At 39.3% G+C, this 19,536-nt stretch overlaps 1 protein-coding gene across 5 annotated transcripts in view; it reads right to left on the bottom strand.

The window, feature by feature from the left end:
- RPS6KA2 (ribosomal protein S6 kinase A2) overlaps positions 1–19,536 on the bottom strand; it is a 296,264-nt gene that overhangs the window by 89,252 nt on the left and 187,476 nt on the right. For all 5 annotated transcript variants that reach the window (XM_061471390.1, XM_061471391.1, XM_061471389.1 and 2 more), the window contains exons 2-3: positions 7,955–8,071; positions 3,911–3,992 (exon numbers count right to left, since the gene is read on the bottom strand). In XM_061471390.1, the coding sequence (XP_061327374.1) occupies positions 3,911–3,941 (31 nt within the window). In that variant the 5' untranslated portion in view covers positions 3,942–3,992; positions 7,955–8,071. The remainder of the gene's footprint in view (positions 1–3,910; positions 3,993–7,954; positions 8,072–19,536) is intronic.

Raw genomic sequence — 19,536 nt, 5'->3', positions numbered from 1 at the left:
CATTTCAGCACAGCAACCTGTTGGGGATTTATAAGTACTTCACAGGTATTTAATGAGGCTTACACTGTAAGTGATCTAAACATTTCTTGTTCACAGAATCCTGAATCACATCTAGTAAAGCTGATCGAGCCTGAGACACCTTTAAAGAAATACCAAGTGAACTGAAATAATCAGCCTGCCTCTGTACCAGCTTTGCTGGTGAATACAAGGCACACATATACACAGAATAAATAGTCCCTGTTTTCCTTCTGTTTCCTCAGTTTCATGGTGCCTTCAGGCTGGGCAGTCATGACTCACTAATATATATGTAAGCTTTTAATCATTCTAATTAAATTTTTTTTTTTTTAATCTAAGAATCTCGTTTTCTAAGGGGAAATAAAAGTAGTATAATGAAGATATAAAAGCAACATTTTAAGATGGCATATTTAATACTACTATATAATGACATCTTAAAAAACAAAAGTCTCACTCTTGGAAAGTATTTAAGTGCCTAAATGTCTTTGAGCACCTGGCACCCCACAAGAAGTTTTATATTTGCAAAGGTAGCTAATAGGGTATTGTAATTTAATAGACTTTTAAAGACAGATGAATTATACATACACAGAGCCTTGAATCTGATGCATTTGCTATCTCTCACCTAACAGACATAAAATTCTCAAATATTTTGGACAAGGTTTTCCTAAAATTAGTAATTAGAATGAAACACTTATCTAGTTTCTTCAGTTCTCTCCTTTAAAAAACAGATACCCACAAGCTCCAGCTAAAGGAAATGAGGCATGAAGGAAAGAAACGTCTGAATGATGCTCTCATCTATAACTTAAGGGAGCAGTGGCTTTCTCACTTTCAGGGATCCATGCTGTTATAGGTGCTTATTCAGATATACTCTACATTTAATATGAACCTTCAAGTGGTGAAGATTTCTTTCATTTTCACAAACGTTCATATGTACAGCATGTGCCTCTGTAAACCTGTACAGTCTAAACTGGAATATTTTGGAGTCTAATTCTCCCTTCACAGCAGGAACGGTCCTGCTGTTGAGCAGATCTTTTTCAAGTTTAAATCTACATATGCAATTGATCTACAAAGCCTCTTTTGTATCAAACAACTTTTTTGAGCTGTAAATGCTTGAAGAGTGCTGCTGCTGATTGCTGTACCCTTTGCTGTTGGTGAAATTTGGATCATGCTCATAAGGGACAAATACCTTGGAAAGAGGCAGCAGACCCACTGGAGGAAGCCCTGTTTTGTACTTCTGCTTCTTCCTAAACATTACCAGCCAGTCATGACCACAGTCAGGTTCCTGGGATAGGAAACTCTATTGGCAGACCCCACTATGTCTGTTCTACATAAAAGCTAGTTTTAGCCCATCACTCCTGAAGGCATTTAACTTCCTCACATTCTCACTTACAAAGGTTTTAATTATTCAGACTAATTCCGAAAAGAAAAAACAATTTTGTTACCCCCTCCTCTTTTCTCATTTCTTCATTTTATGTAGAAAAAAAAAGCTATGATATTTACGACTGTGTGGCCATGTCAGTGGTACTGGCACTGAGAGCTCTGCTGTTCCATGCTATACTGTGCAGAGTATAAGTTAGGAAACACAGTCACACAGCAATCTGTCTAGTATCATGTATTTTGTCAGTAAATACTGAATGCAGTGCTAACAAGAACATATGGCTTTGCTCCCATTACTTGACATAATAAATACTTCATACTGGAGTTAATTCCAGCCTTTTTGAATGTAGGTAGGCAGCAATAATCTAGCACTTTCACTTAAAAGATGAAATTAAGCTGTCAGAAATATTCTCTCTGCGCCAAAAGTTACATGGAAGCTCACTGACAGCAATCCTCATTGTTGCTCACCTCACTTGCCCTGGGCCAATGGGGTTTTGCCTTCACTTCTGTACTTTGAGTTAAACAGCTGCCAGGTTTAACTTATTTGCAGAAACTAGTGTGGACAAATTAGTTCCTACTGGGAAATTCAGAGCTACCAGTCAGAGGGGTAAGTAGCCTGAATGGGAGAGAAATGCAGTCCAGCAAAATCACAAAGCAGCTTCAACTTTAGATCTTGTGACCCACACTTGAGAAAACAATAAACAGCCTGCTGTAACAGCCAAGGGAGGAGAAAAGTAGTGGTTCTATGCGCTGTGACTAACCAAGGAACTTCAAACATGGAGATGCCTGTTCTTGATGAACAGATACATACGATAGAACACTCCGAGTAGTTTAAAATCACCATCTAAATTTCAAGGCTTCCTAAAATACTATTTGTTTTTTTTTTCCCAGTGGAATCTAACATTATCGATTTAGTTAAAATATATTAAGAGATGACAAGTGTTAAGTAATAACACTTTAAGTAGGGTGTTAAGTAATAAATTTGGGGTAGCAAAAGAAACCTTTCCCTTCTCCAAAGCTCTTTCAGATCAACACACCTCAGATTTATATACCAATTTTTACCTTGGGTGAAAAGTTCTGGGCTTTTAAAAGAACAGAAATTAGTCCCTGGTACATGTTGACATCAGAGGGGTCATGTGGTCCTTCCTCAGACACTGTGCCCAGCCTGGTAGGGAATGCTCTGAGAGTTGAGTTCAGCTCAGTTTGGGTACTTCAGTTCTGCTCTTGGTTGATAAGTCAGAAAATCACTCTATTATAGGTACTGTGCATAAGTACTTTTCCTTTTTATGTATTACATCCACTACTACTTAAGTGGTTATTTGCACCATGCTGTCCTGCCAGAACAAATTTTCTCTTGTACATTTCAAACAAAAAGATCAGCACACCAGTATTGCTCCAAACTAATGTTTCTTTGAAAAGGCTTTCTTAGCTGAAGGAAACGTGGAAATACTTATTTGCCCACTTCCCTATTTTGACTAGCACTCAGAAGAGGTGCTGTGTCTGCCTGCCACCACCTGCTGTAACTCTACCTTGTAATCAGAGGTAGTTTAATTTTTCTTTTGGTCCCACAAGTTAAGGCATTCTAAAACAACCTGGACTTTTAAGTCATCGGAACTATCTCAAAATGATTTTGTTTAACATTGGAATAGAAATTCAGGCACTATACTGCATTGTGCAAACCCACATTGACCAGAAAAGAACAAAAAGAGCTGCTCTGGGCAAAATGAACACTATCTACCTTATCAGCAAAAAGCGTAAGGCTTTTGAGAAGGAAAACAGAGTACAGTGCTCAGTCAGGAAATCAAGAAGACAACCGAGTCTTACTAACTCTGTGGAGAAAAAAACAGTAAGGACTTCAGCTGAGACCAAACTTATTCTGTTTTTCAGTCCTGTGCTTTCCTAGATATTTCTTTTTTTTGTCTGAGTGAGGCTGTAGCCGCCCGTGGTCCCAGAAGAGGATGACCAGTTTTAAACATCAGTCACTCAGCCCTAGCCTACTATAGACCACTCACTGACTGGTCACGAGCTAGGAAACAGCATCATCTCAACAACCTCAAAATGACTTCTTGCACTTGAAAATACTTTGTCATGAATTTCTAGGCATATAGTGAGAGGCACCAGCTGGAAGGCTTTTCAACCCAGTAGGAGCTGTGTTTTACTTCACCAATACCCTTGTTTAAAAATACTTACTTCAGTTTACTTCAGCAACAGAAAGATACTGCCACTGCGATACAAATTAATATACGTCCAATAGAAGTCCTATAGATAACACCAAGAAAGTGAAGAAAGCATTCAGCTATTAAACTCTGAAGTTCTGTTTTCCTGCTCCCACACTGCAGAGGTAACATTTTTTTGCATATGTTTTTTTTAGAACACTCCCTAGAGTAAGGTAGGATTCTGAAGGGTGGTAGAGATGAATTTGTGCACTGTTATGTACTGTAAGATAGAAGCAATGCAAGAAACGTTAATGAAAAGCTACGACAGAAATAGAGACTGCAGAGGCTGTCCCGATCCTTACCTTTCAGAGTTGCTTTCTTAAGTACCTTCATTGCATAAAGCTGACCCGCATCAGATCCTTTGATCTTCCTCACTAGAAATACCTGTAAAAAGCAGATGAACACTGAGCTTCCAGTTACAAGCCTTGCTGCATTTGACAGAGGAACAAATACTACAGTTCAGGAAATTGTTAGCTGAAAGTATTTCATAGCTATCTCACCTGCAATTGGTTGAGCTGGCTCCGGAATTTTTCAGTTTTAAGCCTTCACCCCTCACAAAGAATGTAAGTCCAACATTATTAATTGCCCTTACACATTCAGTTGAAGATGGGTGAACAGTCAGAATCAGGGCACAAACTTCTCCCCATATTCTGAACAGCTTTACATCAAAATAAGTTACGTCTCATTTGTGCTTAAGAACGTGCAGGGTCTTAAAATTGTTGCCATCAATTAAATTAAGGACAAAAACCCTCAGACAACAATTGATTGTAATTTATGCCATAAGTCATGAATGGTGACTTGCCTAAGATGCAGCTGAAGCGAAAAGCTGAAGCTAAAAAAATCTGTCTGTACTTAACAAAAAGTAGGACTATGATTAACAAATATGCTATAACAAAGGTAGTTTTCCCTGTTATAGCCTCCTATGATATATCTTCTGACAATGTAAATTTGTAATCGAGATAACATAAAATTGTAGCTAAAACTGTATCCTCTTTGTTTCACTCCATAAGGCTCCTTCTTATCTGCCCCTAAGTGCATCTGAGCACTGGAGGGGTAGTGAACAAAGGAATGGGTAATTTAGTTTGGTCTTCATTAGACTTTCAGTGTTTTAAGAATTGAAAACAAAACAAACAAATTTTTTAGCTGATTCCCAGGACTGACTCTGTCTGCTGAGGGCAGAAATACCAGACAACAGTGTCTCTGTTTTTATTTCAGCACTTGTGTTACTGGACAGAAACAGAAGTAAAGCCAAACACAGAAAGAAATATAAGCCCATGAAGATAGCATATACTTCTAAATATATAAACTAACAAAGGCTGGATGAAATTATATAGCTCATGAATGTCTACTTGGTTTACAAAAATCTGTGACAACTATTTTATTCATTGCTTGTTCAGGAACCATGCAGCTTTGTTAACCGTCTCCACCCAGAATATGAAAAGCCAAAAAAAGGAAGGAGGAAGTCTCTTTCTAGCACACTATTTTCAAGTTGAAAAACTCTTCCTCTTGAAAAAAAAAAATACCCGTAAACATATTATGATTCTTTTTAGAACACCCTTTGAGGAAAGCTTTGTGGGAAGGGAGAACAACTTTTAACAAGCAGGTAGAGAAGCTGAAAAAAAAAAAAACCCAAACCAGTGTAAATCTCTCTGAACAACGACATGTTCTGATACTTTTTTGGTGAGACTTTCCTTCTCAAGGTGTTCCCTATACATGAGATATGAACAATTCCTCAGCCGAGCTGCCCTAACTAGCTGAGCTTGGGCATCCGTTGCTTGTTCCCATCTCCTCTTTCCTAGTTTGATGAACATACAAATACTTCTGACACTTACAACTGTAGAAACAAATGATGAAACCTGGATACAACAGGAACACATACGACAGCTACAGGGATGCTGGGGAGGGACTCTTCATTAGAGACTGTAGTGATAGGACAAGGGGTAACAGGTTCAAACTTAAACAGCGGAAGTTTAGATTGGCTATAAGGAAGAAGTTCTTTACTGTAAGGGTGGTGAGGCACTGGAACGGGTTGCCCAGGGAAGCTGTGAATGCTCCATCCCTGGCAGTGTTCAAGGCCAGGTTGGACAGAGCCTTGGGTGACATGGTTTAGTGGGATGTGTCCCTGCCCATGGCAGGGGGGTTGGAACTAGATGATCTTAAGGTCCATTCGAACCCTAAGTATTCTATGGTTAGATGATTCTATGAAGTTTTTTTCATTACCTTTCGTGATAAATTAAGATCAGCTGCTCCAGCATTAACAGGAAGTCAATTCATTAGAAGTTCGGCTAGACAGAGAAATATTGGGATATTTTTCTATCCAGCCCAAGTAAAAGATTCATTTTTTGCATTACACTGAAAGCAAGGAGAAAGTCAAAAGCAAGCTTTCCCAAACACTAGATTTTCACAGTTGTATTGTTATTCTGTAAGAATGGTTATGGAATCTTTATACAAAAAACAACCCAAAACCACAAACATTTAAAATCATTATTTTAAGCTGTACTGCACATGGAACAGCACAGCATGCTGCACCTGCATGAATACTGGGCTGCAGTATCTTCAATGCAATCTTGCAAAGCATGTAATACTCATATCGTTGTAATAAGCACAATTATCAACTGATGCTACAGTCACTAGTCAGCTGTTCCCTGTAGCACAGGATTCCCTCCAAAACAGATGACTCAAGAACACTGTGTGCTGTTTCAGAGGACATCAAAATAATCATCAACCAAAAAGGAAACAGAGCAAATGAAAAAGCATTGCATTGCAAAATGATATCATCCTTCTGATTCTTCTTAAAGGCAAAGCTTCATTGCTCTTGAAACCATCAAGTGGTCCTGGAGCACTTACCTGACTGGTTGTATCAGCTATACTATACTAGTTTGCCAGAACAGCACAGGCATGTTGCTGAGCATGACTTTCAGCTTTCTAGTTCGAAATCAATACCCAATAACCAACAAAACTCCCTTAGCTGGAGCAATGGGAGTATGACCCAAATCGCAACCTAAAAAGTTAAGCAAGTGTTGCCACTTTCAAGAGTGTTGCAAGCACCCCCTCTGCCACCAAAGACATCTTCTGTAAACATGCAAGAAATTATTTAGGCCTCAGCTGAATAACCTGAAAACCCACTGTTCTTCTCCTTTTTGTACTGAGTCACACAGTAAATCTAATTTTAAGTTCTTTCATTTTTTACATTTTTCAGTATTTAAACCAAGTATCATTACTTTGCTCTCAAGAAATTCTCTAGATAAAAACTTGGCTGTGACTGCAAACTTTCTTGGCATCACTCATCTCAGGGAACTTCCAGCAGACTTGCTTATCAATATAATTCTAGAATAGTCAGGAGGTTGATAAATACTCTCAGTATAGCTTCTCCCAGGAATAAAACTAATGCCCATGATTCATCATCAGGTTGCTCAGCTTTGTGCTGACTACCACATCAACTTTCAGGTATAAGACAGTCCTTCAAGTTAGCCAGAATGATCCACCACTGAGTTAAAAGCTGGGAAATATTTTTTTTAAACTCCACAAAATAATAGACTTAAAATGACAAAGACTTCAATGCCTGGTTTAAATTAAGCTCACTGTTCCACAGGTTTCAAAGTTTTATTTACACCATGGGAAGAGTTTAAGACTGAACAGACTCCTCCCTCTTTTCTTCCTATTCTCATTTCCAACTGACACATTCTGCTGAAGAATTGTCTCTGGGATTAAGAAAAGCCTTGGACTGAAGACAGAAATGTTCTTTCTCAGAAATTAGCTTGTGGTCATACAGGTAGGGCTCCCCCCCCCCCATTCTCTCACCACAATGACTGCTCTCTTCAGCACTGGGGTTTGACTCCAGGATCCTTTCAACAAAGCATACGGGCTGCTAAGTGAGAACTAAAGAGCAGTCTGAGACTTCGAAATGCGCTTGAGATCCCATTTCCCTCAATGGGAATTAGACAGCTAACTTATTTAAGCCTCTGAAGGTTCCCGTTTTCATTCTCCAACTAGGCAGTAGTGGTGCATTCACATCCCTGCTGTGTAGGTCAGAAAGAGGGAGGGGGGGGGGTGTCTAATTTTTTAGAGAGTGATGCTCACTAATGCTCATCTGTGCTCATTGGCCAATGTCCAGAGACATAAGCACCATTTGCTAAAATGCTTTATACACACACACACACACACAAAAAAAATCTATCTAAAGCACAAAAATGCTATTAAAAATAAGATAGAAGAGGTTTGCGCTTGATTGTCTGCCTCTGCAATGTAATTCAATTTAGAAAAATGTTACTGGTGCAAATGAACTCAGAGAAAGGACATGACATTTTCAATATTGCTCTAGGTTATTAGATGGCATTAAAAATTACCTTTCCATATGAACCTTGTCCTAATACTTTCAGCAGTTCAAACTGAGAAGGATCTGCTTTTTCAAAACCTTCCTTCACATGATGACTGATGTCTATTTCCTTCACGATACCGTCTTCCTGCAAAGGAAACAACAAAAAACAAAATCCCCAAATCAGAGCTGTTATCCTAAGGAAACACACAGTTTATTAAAATCTCATCTTCTACAATGCTACACTCAGGTATGAAATTTTGAAAAAAAGAAACAAATGCTTGTCCAAATTTTCCACGTGGCTGTTACTGGCTGGGGAAGGTAACATTATGACATCCAGGCTTGCTGCTTCTGTTTATTGACCCTCAAGATACAACTAGGTATAGAATACGCAAGCTGAAACACAAAAATATGCCCATCACAGACCTTGCTAGCAGAGTGGCATGTATTCAAATCTGTACTGTAGAAGCTCCAGCACACTTGTTTTAACAGACTTTCTCATTCTCCCCCAAAGCACCACTTAAATCCATCTTAAACAGCCCCCTTAGTCTTTAGCAGCAATTCTTGAGCAGACAATGAAGACAAGGCGCAGCTAGAACCCTATTTGCCTCAAAGAATGGAAAGTAACTATCATTAACCCTCTAAATAGAAAACAAATTAACAATTTATTCATAAGGATTAATAAATAAAGATGTGAAAATGGGATGGTGGTGGGAGGCAGACAGACACTTTCTTGTTGCCAGGAATTAGCTTTAATTACTTTGGATTTTCCAGGTTCTTGTGTTAAAATATTTCCACTGTCAATAGATGCACCAGTTGAAATAGGACTTTCATCTTACAAACTGTGACATATGGTGCTTGTTTTAGTCGTTTGGTTTACCTTATTTTGGCTTGTTCCTCCAAAAAGAGAGTGACTAGGTCATGTAAGACCCAGAGGGACTACGCAGAGTTTGCATCAACCCAGAAAGTCATTGAGCTGAAAAGAAACCTGGAAGAAAGGACCCGCTCTTCAAGGACACAGTTGTGAGAAAAGAGAATGCTTACACGCCTTTTTATTTCTGTGGTGTTTTGTACACTTACATTTCAGTTGTTGGGTGTTGGTTCAGAAAAATTGCTATCACTTTCTATCCACTGTAGTTTATCTGATGCACATTACCCTAATTGCTCTTTATACTGTAGCTCCATCCCTCCTCATCTCTACACTGCCTCTTTGCACTCACGTGCTTTGGAACAGGGACTATATCCTCCTCTCGGTTTGGAAAGCTTCCTGTACTTTGTGTGTGCTACCAGAAACATGGAAAATAATCATCATCTCACAGCAACTCATTTTTCTGATCCCAATTCCTCTAGCTTAAGGTTTGCCTGAAAGGAAATGCCTGAAACCAGTTTTCCCAGATTTAAAGGTTTTCAAAGTACAGAACTGCCAGGATCTCTCCTCTTGTTTATCTGGCTTTAATTACTGTGGGAGACAAAGTATCTCTTGCATATTAAAAATATTAATGTTTCAGTTTTTTCTAGGCGAGAAAAACAATAGTAAACTGATACAGATTCTATACACACTATTAGCTGTTTCCCAAGGAAACCAAGTTCTGAAATGATGAGCTTTCATACTGCGTGACATGCATCTTTAGGTAAACTGCCTATAACTAAGAGACTTGCACGCTGGTAAGAACATTATTTTGAGCTTAGCCCACCCTGCCACATTACACCTTAGATAAAGTATCTGGACTGGATACTTAGGTAAAGTATCTGTAAGCATCTTGTTCAGTGGTTATTCACTAAGGCTAAATATTACTCCCCATGGGCTCAGGCTTCTGGACCACCTCTATACTGAAGCTTGTATGCTTGGAAGTTTGCTCTCCTGTGAGCACAGGAAGAGTTTGAGGACTGGCTTCTGCAGGTCAGTCTCTGTGTGTGGACAACCCCCTGACAACTGTCATATGATGAAAAAACTGCATATTTTCCCAACTCAGTGCACCTGATCGCTATTTCATTATTTTGCCCATCTGTGCTTTGCACAGAAGCACAGCACAGCAAGGACCATCCGCTGCAACCATGCAAAGCAGCATGTGGATTCGAATTCTGAAATGCATTTGGGAGACAAAGCTCTGAAAAAAAAGCAGCTAACCCCAATTTTACGTACACCAGATATCTGCCTCAGATTTACTTCCCCTTTGAGCTGACACCTTGATCTCAAAAGCTGTGGATGAGATCTACCACAAACAGCAAACCTCTTTTTAATTAAGCTGGACTGTTTTTCAACCAGCTACATTTGCAAGTTTAAATCATGAGTGAGCTTCAATTTGTCCATTCACATTACTCATCAGTCACAGGCCTACAACCTTAGGCATGTTTCTCATTGTACTATTAAATTTAATAGTACCTCTTTAGGTTCATGAGATGTGCTCAGTTACAAGAATATATTGAAGGCATTAAAGTGATAATAATTCAGCTTGCTGGAAGAATGCTTAAAAAATTCTAGCATTCCCAAAGAAACAGTATAATTAATTCATAACTTGAAATAAAAACGCCACTTTAATTACATGCATCTTTAATTAAAATCTCAGAAAAATATTATTTAAAAGGAATGGGACCAAACACAAAGCCTGGCAGTGTTTAGCAGAGAAGCACACATTTTAAAATTGAAAAACCTTATAGTACACGACTTTTCCAATCCTAACTATTCTATGATTCTATGATTGGTTGGAGGGGCTTCTGGGGGTCATCCAGTCCAACACTCGTGCCCAAAATATCATGGATACTCGATCAGACCAGCTGTTTTTTGTCCACTGTGGCTCTCAGTGTCTCAAAGAGGCTTGAGGCACTTCCTAAGGAAGACTATTCTCTTTTGATTTGCCTAGCTCAGAAATGCCCACAGCCGTGTTGAGCTGCCTGTTTCACAGGTCCCTGGAGGAAGCAGGATATTTTTCTAGGAAGGCAGGATTTCCTGTGGATTTCCTGTGGTCTCCTCACTAAAAATGGGCAGCAAAGCAGCCCTGAAAAAAAAGCATGCCAACTCTTTTTCACTGATCATCACAAGTGGTGTGTTACTTGTGAGCTCTCCAAGAGGCAGACAATATTTTAACTATTATGGCAAATCCACTTCCACTGGAGAAAAAAGCCAAACTCTCAGTACTTGGGACTGAAGATGGACATATGCATTTGCAAACATGCATCTGTTTGCCTTGCATGTATTTCGATATTCTTATTACTTATTTTCCTGCATGAATTCTGGAATGACTTCTGTTTCCTTGCTTCAGTAGAAAAAAAACTTCCCCTACCATTTATGGTTTCTGAAGTCTCCCTGTGTTAAACTGATATGGAATGTGGCATAATTTTTCTCAGGTACTGATGATCAGAGTGAAGCCCAAACCACTGGAGCATAAGCATCATGGGCAGATCTTACAATTATTTTTGCTCTGAGTTGCATCTTAGGGACTTCTCTAACATGGAGATTTTTCACTAGTCCAGCAAGTGCAGCATTAGGAATTTGCATAAGAACAACAAAACTGAGGCAAGAGATTCACAATACAGACAAAGCCTGCACACTGAAGAAGCTGTTTTGATGGAAAGAGTTTCATTCTGGAATAAAACATGAGCCAATTTCCAAAGTGGTTTTGATCAGTGAAGTTGGTGGAGTCAAAAACGAATGTTCCATAGTTTGGTCTTGCAACAGCTGTGCACAGCAGCCTGGGCTCTTGCTCCCTGCTGACTTGTCCCAGTGCTGCATTAGCGGGAATGCATGACTTGATGAAGCTTAATCTTTTCTAAACTTCTCTAAATATTTATGTTTGCACAAAAAACATCATTCTGTGACAAAAGTGAGATGGATGTTCTTGGCAGCCTGAAGAAAACACATGATCGAGCATGGGGAAGGACCAAGGGAGGGAGGTTAATGAACTGGAATACATGATGAAAGAGGAATGGACAGTGCTTCTTTGTGGTAATAGAAGAAAGACCTATTCAGGGCCTGATTCCATATTGCATTATTTACTTAAAGACATCCCTCCATGCCCCCAAGTTGGCAGAAGTTTTGGACACACAGGTAACCCAGTATTTGAATGGAAGAGCTATTCTGATCTCCTTTCATTTGGGACATTGAAGAAGACAGACTCTGATCTTACTGTGTGACTGTGGATGGCACAGATACATCTGGTTCGGCGCTTCCAGGAAGCAGCTGTTCCCTGTAGCACTGATCTCAGATCCCTTCCAAGATTTCCTCATGCATCCAAGATTTTCCTTGGAGAAAGAGACGAGCTAATGCTCAGTAGCTGTTGGAGAGCAACCACAGAAACCTCTTCCAACTGCAACAATACTTCCTGACTCACTGTCACATGCCTGAGTAGGATTGGGAAGCACAGGAATATAGACCTGGGAACGGATTACAAAAAGTCAAGCAGGCTTTCCTGGAGTGTATCTCCTTTCAGCCATACAACCTCTCATCTTGCCTGCTTCACAGCCTCTCAGCAAAAAATTATGGAAGGAACACCTCCTAGAAAACCGAGAGGCTTAGAAATCCCTTTTGGAGTCTTGTCTGGCTCCTCCCCAACAGATTTCTAAAGAGCAGAGCTGAGGACATCCTCAAATCCAAAGACCACCTTAATTATACCCAATATATTTCAACCACATACAAAAACCTTTCTCGCCAAGCTTTCCTGAAATGGTCTGAAGCACGTGGAGAGAGGTCATTCTAGAATCGGCTACTTTTAGCAACAGACAATTTTATGCAACCATATCTATAGGAAAAAATTACGGCATTAATGTACAACGATTACTGCTTTGCAAAATCAGTAAGACAGGACTCTCATTTTTATTCCTTGCCTGGCCATCTCCCCAGTTGCACTAGGTCAAGACTGCCATGCATGTATGGCTGTAAAGAGCAAGCTTAATTTTCCAATGAAATATGTGCAGGTCTGATGTGCAAGTTCTCCAGTCTTCAGATCTGTTAGGCATGTTATAGGGCCTAAGGTCAATTAAGAAGTGAATTAAAATGTCTAAAAGGAAATAGGAAATAATGATAATTTTAAAGAGAATTTATTGTTGTTTGAGAGAATTAGTCCATAGCATATGCTCAACAGAGAGACTTTGTTACCAGTCCTACTATCGGCAAGTTACCACTTCATATAAACCCAAATCACAACTATTTAACTTCCAAGTAACACAGGCAACACAACATTCCAAAATAATACGGTCCATTAGGAAAGCACATTTTAAACTCTGGTAAGGGAAAAGTTAAGACAGGATATATCTGATAAAGATGAGGCCAGGTTTCCATCTCTGTCTCACAGGTTCTAACCTGGCTCAACCCACAGGAGAGTAGTTTTTGTCAAGACATAATAGGCTATTCAAATGCTGCTTAGTTCAGGAAATGAATTGCTGGCCTGTGTTCAGTTCTTTGAGGACAAGTATTCACATTAAAAAAAAAAAAAAAATGTATAGGAGCATTTTCATTAGCCTCTTCCCAGCAGTCTCCAGCAGCTGGAGTAAACTTTGAAAAAGAAATCTTCCATTTTAAATAGTTAGTAATCCAAGTTCTGGCTTTTGTTGTAGTCTGGAAAGATGTAAACTGAGCAACAATACTACAAATGGGTCTGGTTGTTTTGTTCTCTACTGTCAAATTAATATTTGCTTTAGCAACAATGAATTGGAATTACTGAGCCCTTAGAGAAGCCTGCGGAATTCACTGTGAATTTACTGGACATTGTGCTAGGTCTGTCTTTGGTTTTCAAGCATAAGGTTACCTACCTTCTCAAAAGGTCATATATAGTTAAATAATACACAACGATTTTTAGAGAGCCTGGAATTTCTTCACCACAGCTTTCACAAATGTGAATAGAAAGTGTTATCTTGCATATGGAATTCTATTAAACAGGTGAAAGCTTAGTGGAAACCAAAAACCTCAGCATGGTTTCTGGGGAGTAGAACGTTATCAGTCCCTGCTAAATTCAGCACGTCTTTTTCCAAAGAGAACCTATTACACTCTCTTCGCACTTCTCACCAGCTCTCATTTTTTATCTTACATTTTAAGTTTCCTCTCTGCAATGCACGTCTCTACAGTTGAGGTTCAGCTGAAATCAAACGAACTAAATGTGAAGGCGAATCACAGCAAAGGCAGTGAATACAATCGGCTGGATAGATAAGCAAAGCCTATGAATTTGAAATTTGAGTATCTGGGAAACCTGGGTTCAATATTTTGTGCTATCAGACTTCCTAAAATGTCTCTGATGAATCACTTAGGGCTGGATTCAGCTAAATAAATTCAAGTATTTACAGTGCAGGAGACAATGTTTTGAAATAATTGTCTAGGTTTACTTTGCAGTCAATAGACAGAAGCAGACACTTCATGAATAAGAGATAAGATGATGTCACATCCTAACAGTGCACATTTCTCTCTGCTAACAATGAAGAAAGCCTAAGATAACTTGTTGAGATGGGGCTTCTGCAGTTGCATGAGGTGAATTCATATTTACTGCAAAATTTTGTAAACCACAAATAGACTACTACTGTAGATTTTTGGTGGCATTAAAAAGAGGCGTTTGCAGATCCATGCCATGAAAATATTAACAGAACTTCCACTGAAACTAAATATTTTTCAAAAGAACTTGGATACTTGAAGCATCCAGGCACCTACAAATACTCGAAGGTGTTGGGAATAATCCAGTTACCAGGATTTTGCAGCTCTGGTAAAGTAGGCATTATTTCTACATCCTCCCCTGTTTGAAAAATAAGCATATTTGCTTTTTGTTATTTCATAGGAATACCGTGTTAATTAAGAAAAGGAAAAAAAAAGTGAAATTATATCGTACTGCAGTAATGGATGGAAAAATAATCTGAAATGATTCCAGTAATACATGATAATGGGTGACCTGCAAACGGTTTCTCTTTAAGTTCAGACTCGGACACCTTGGTCTTGGAGATCTTTATTTAATGACTATAGTGTCTTTACAGACTCAGTTCCTGACTAGGACAAATATACACAACACAATGACTTTGAAGTTGGATGAGGAGAACCATCTTCTTATTCAAAGTGCAGATACACATGAAGCAGAAGGAGATGCCAATTCTTGATCTTTCAACTCTGGACTCAAATTATTAGCCAGGGTAACTCTAACCTTTATGCTAATTCTGGTGAAAACTGCAATAGTTTATGTGGATTGGAGAGTAGAAAGGGCTCATTAAAAACAAAACCAAAAACTCTACTGAAGCAAGGGGTTAAAAAAAGCAAGCAGAACAAAAGCAGAACCATCTGGTCACAAAAAATACAAACAGTTGGCCAGCCTTACTCATACAGCAGCACTCTACAAATACTCAAATACATTTGTGAACTTTAACAGAAACAGTCTCAAAATGAGTCACACCATTAAAAGACAAAGAACTCAGCTATACTGCTTTAAGCTACAATAAGTAAGAGCAGGAACATGCTCATTAACATCTTACTTGGCATGGTTTACAGGTGTGCCTTTGGCCTTTACATCTCAGAAGACCTGTAAGGTCCACCACAGACTGTTTCTGCTGTGGAAAAGGCAAAAGAAGAACACTTGCTGCTCATTCACTAAGGAACTAACTGCAAGTAAGTCTGGATCTGGTGCCTAGCCCTCCCAGGAGTGCCACTGCCTCCAACCACAGAAGCCTGCTCACTGTGCTGCCTGGCAGCTGCTGCAGTGTGCCAGCCCTCAGTGGGAAGTCCTAATGTGATGGCAACCCATTGTTCATGCACTTCCATGACAGGGTAAAGCTAGCCCCACAGCCCTGTGTCCCAGCTTTCCCTCTGTAAAATGCAGGTAAGCCCATCTTCCATTTTCATGGGGTTACTGGAGTATAAGAGCCCTGGAAAAGCTATGAACTGCACAGAGACTATGATATTAGGCTCAGATAACAAAGAAGGCAGACAAAAAGGTCTATCTGTTCAGGATACTATTCAAGAAATACAAATACTTCCAAATATGCTCCAGTTCCATTATTGCTGTACTCAGCTGCTTCACAGAATAGGAAAAAAAAGTGCCTGATGTTTTACTACTGCATTTGAGTGTGAAATAAAACCTCCAGCTGCATTAGGAAGATAAAATGCTTAAACAAAACATATTTGCAACCATTTCCCCACCATTTCTCGATCCAAATAAAACACTGCTCACCATAGCAGTGTAAATGACACCACAGCACAGTAAGTAGAAAATGCTGTAACAAAGCCCTGGAGTATTTGCATGGCGATTTGAAAGACTTGAATCATCTTTAATACGAATAGTACAGAAAAAAGATCAGGTTTTACCTTGAAATGTGAGGAGTAATGGACAAAAGGCTGTAATAGGAGATAATCACATTCAAAAGCGTTGGATTGGTCAGTTCAGGAAAAAGAAGTCTGTTGTTTACAAACCACTTGTAGGGTTTGGTACTTACCATCTTTTCTCTAAAAAGAATACTAGCCTGCTAGCACATTTCGCAGCCTCCCATTAATTAATTTAAGCATCCACTAAGGGTTCGACCAGCTTGTACTTCACAAACTGGAATACTGTTGCTATTACAGTTGCTATTATGTTAGGAAAAAACATGTTGTAATGAGGTTAGTTATCTCAGTGGCAGTTTACAGGCAGAGAATTAATAGGGAAACGGATTAATGTGAGGTCATTACGGAATCAGGCCAAATACAAATTAGTTTTAATGCCTCTGTTCACAGTTTAGAGCACCATAGAAGGCACTGAATGTGAGAGAGTGATGGAGCTGAATCAGGAATGGAGATCTTGTAAAAGAGAAATTCTAGAGAAAATAGGACAAGATTTAGCAACAACATTGACAGGGGAAGAAGATGTGGAGGGCAGAGAGAGAAGGTAGCATTAAAAAGGACACTGAACTTTCAGGTCAAGGACAACTGTGGTTTGTGTCTATGCTAACAGAGAAGTAAACTGAGAGAAGACTGGGAAAAAATTGTTTTGACTCTGCAAACTACCATGATAGTACATACATAGTACATAAAGTGATATCATAATATCACTGTAATAGTAAACAACTTCAAATGCAATTTTTTCTCTTTTATGCAGCAGCTTAATGCCATTTAAATACCAAGCCACCCACTTGGGCTGAGGAAGAGAGTGCAAGCATACTTGTATATACTGGAGAGATCTGATATATCAGAACTGCTCCCAAAAGAAAGGGTGAGAGCACGATGGGGACCAGGCTTTGCTGCACAGCTAGAGCTCTGGGGGCCCAGCCTTACCCAATAACTCAACTGGGCCACCAAAACACAAATGAATGCTGTGGATCCAGGCTCTGCTTATTCATGTAGACTCTGGCTTTAATGCTTTAACTTCTGCAAGAAGAGCACAGACAAAACAAAACCATTGTTACACAAAGTGCCTGACAATGCTTCACCTCATGCTGGGCTCCAGTTTCATGGGCAAATATTTAAGAAGGGATACCGGAACTGCATATTTACCTCTTCAGATGCGTACTTTCATTAGGTCCATGGCTAAGACCCAGGTCATTATTTGCAGAAGTATGTATTTCAGTGCCTAAGAACTGTTACCACACACAAGTACTTGTCTAAACAGACTTTCAGCAGCCTACTGGAAATCTAGCCCAGGAAAAGGCCCATTACATCTTGTGGCTTTGTGAACTATTAAGAAGCCTCTAGTTTAATTTGTGTCCCTCAAAGATTCACACGGTGGCTCTCCAAGGAACAAGCTGCTGATTACCACACATCCTCTTTTCTGTGAAGGTAAATACTGCTTACAATGACAATGTTATACAGCACAAAACAGCGGCATATATTATGTATGTACATCACACTGAAAATACGTGTATTTTAGGAATGAGAATGAACAAAATGCAGAAAATCCACTGGAATGCAAAGAAATACCTTTACCACGCTGTTTGGAAGACTCCATTTTGAAGAGGTCAAACGGCTGCACCAGTCTTGCCCTTTTGCAGAGATTTCCAACATATAAGGTGTTTTTGCACAATAAAAGTGCATGTGTGATAAACTTGTTGGTTCTCAGCTGATTGGGATCTTGATGGCTTATCATTACAGCTTCACAGCTGCAATAATTAAAAGCTTTGCATATAACATGGCAATGCCAAATTACTAAATACCACCAGACAGATTTTCTAAATTTTAATTATTATTTATAAAACAGATATATATTTGTGGAAAAGAGCCATTAAATGAATATGCTCAAATACAGAAATGGATCAACAGCAGTTCAGGCAAAGCTGATCCACGATCTTCCGAAGTCTGGAAGTACTTCCAGAATAGGATTCATCCAAACATATGCCTTCGTCTGAGGGAGCTGTCTAAGCTTCTGTACAGCTGACAAGAAGTGGGTGCTCTTAGGTTTTGCTTTGCATCAGAGAAAATCAGACTCTTAAAACAGGACTTAGTAAATGTGCCCCTTTTCTCTCTGCTGACTGTAAAGGAAGTCTGAGCTGATAAGCTGAGATACAGATTAATTCTCCCTTCCCACCTCCCTCCATGAATCCTTTAGCATTGCATAGAACACATGCACTTTTCAAAAGATGGACAGTGCATTATACTGAATATTTCCAGGCCAGCCTTTGATCAATCCACCTTTTTCACTATGGGTTTTCTACAGTCTCCAACAGACAATGTGAGATGCTCCCATAGTTTTATTTTTCTGGCTCAAAGAGATTTATTGTGAATCTCAATGGTTGTGTGTTGTAAGGAGCAAACAGCCTGTATTTGTTCAGGCCTGCTAGCCTTGGCAGATATGTAGGACAGTCTCCTGCTGGCCCACTAAAGTAATCCAATCCCAAAGGATAAGTAGACTCTGCAGTCCCCTTTGCTGCAAACTGTAAATAGACAAGGTGGAGAGAGAAGACCAACCTGTATCTACTGTCCTACTGAACATATGGATTTGTTCTTAAGTGATTATAGAACTACACCTACAAAAAGACCATAGCACAAATATCTTCATTATCTCTGAGCCATCAACAGAAAGGTGCATAGTGCACTCCCATAGGCTCTGCTGTAAGTGTATCCCCACTGAGCTGGAGGAAATTAAAATCCAGTCTACAGTAAACTGTGCCAAGATTGTTCCTATGTTCAGAGCAGGCACAAAGCTCTTTGGGACTCCTTGGGGAGGCTAGCCTTCCATTCAGAGAAAACTGAATGGGCACAGACTGAAGGAATTCTTCCTATTTTACTTTTAATATTCAAGTATTGCTTCAGTTAGTGACCTGAACAAAGACAAACAAACAGCAAAATACAATGCCACACTTCACACATGCATAATGCAATTTTACAATATCAAGCTAATAAAAGAAAAAAGCTTTATGATGCTTTGTATGATGGGCACTCATACCACACTGGTAGTTAAAATCACCAGCTGGCTCCACTGGGCTGCGATGCCAGTGAAATCCTTAATGCAGCTGGGAGACAAAATGATGAAGAAGAAACTGATGCAACAGTATAATCACTGAGTTCTTTTTCCACATAAAAAAATCAGAAGTTCACTTGAACTCAGTACTCCTGTACAAAACAGACAACAGCAAGCAACAGTTACTGCAGTTCCTTTGCAGATAAGTTATTTACTGTGCTCCTCAGTGAATCCTAGGCAATTAAGTCTGCAGTAAGTTGTACCCTTTATACTGAGTCTTATTTTA

Source organism: Pezoporus flaviventris, unplaced genomic scaffold (assembly GCF_033815535.1).
Source record: "Pezoporus flaviventris isolate CSIRO_AGI_PZ_B2104156 unplaced genomic scaffold, CSIRO_AGI_Pfla_v1 ptg000066l, whole genome shotgun sequence".
NCBI classification, from domain to species: domain Eukaryota; kingdom Metazoa; phylum Chordata; class Aves; order Psittaciformes; family Psittacidae; genus Pezoporus; species Pezoporus flaviventris.
This window is presented reverse-complemented; position numbering and strand designations above follow the sequence as displayed.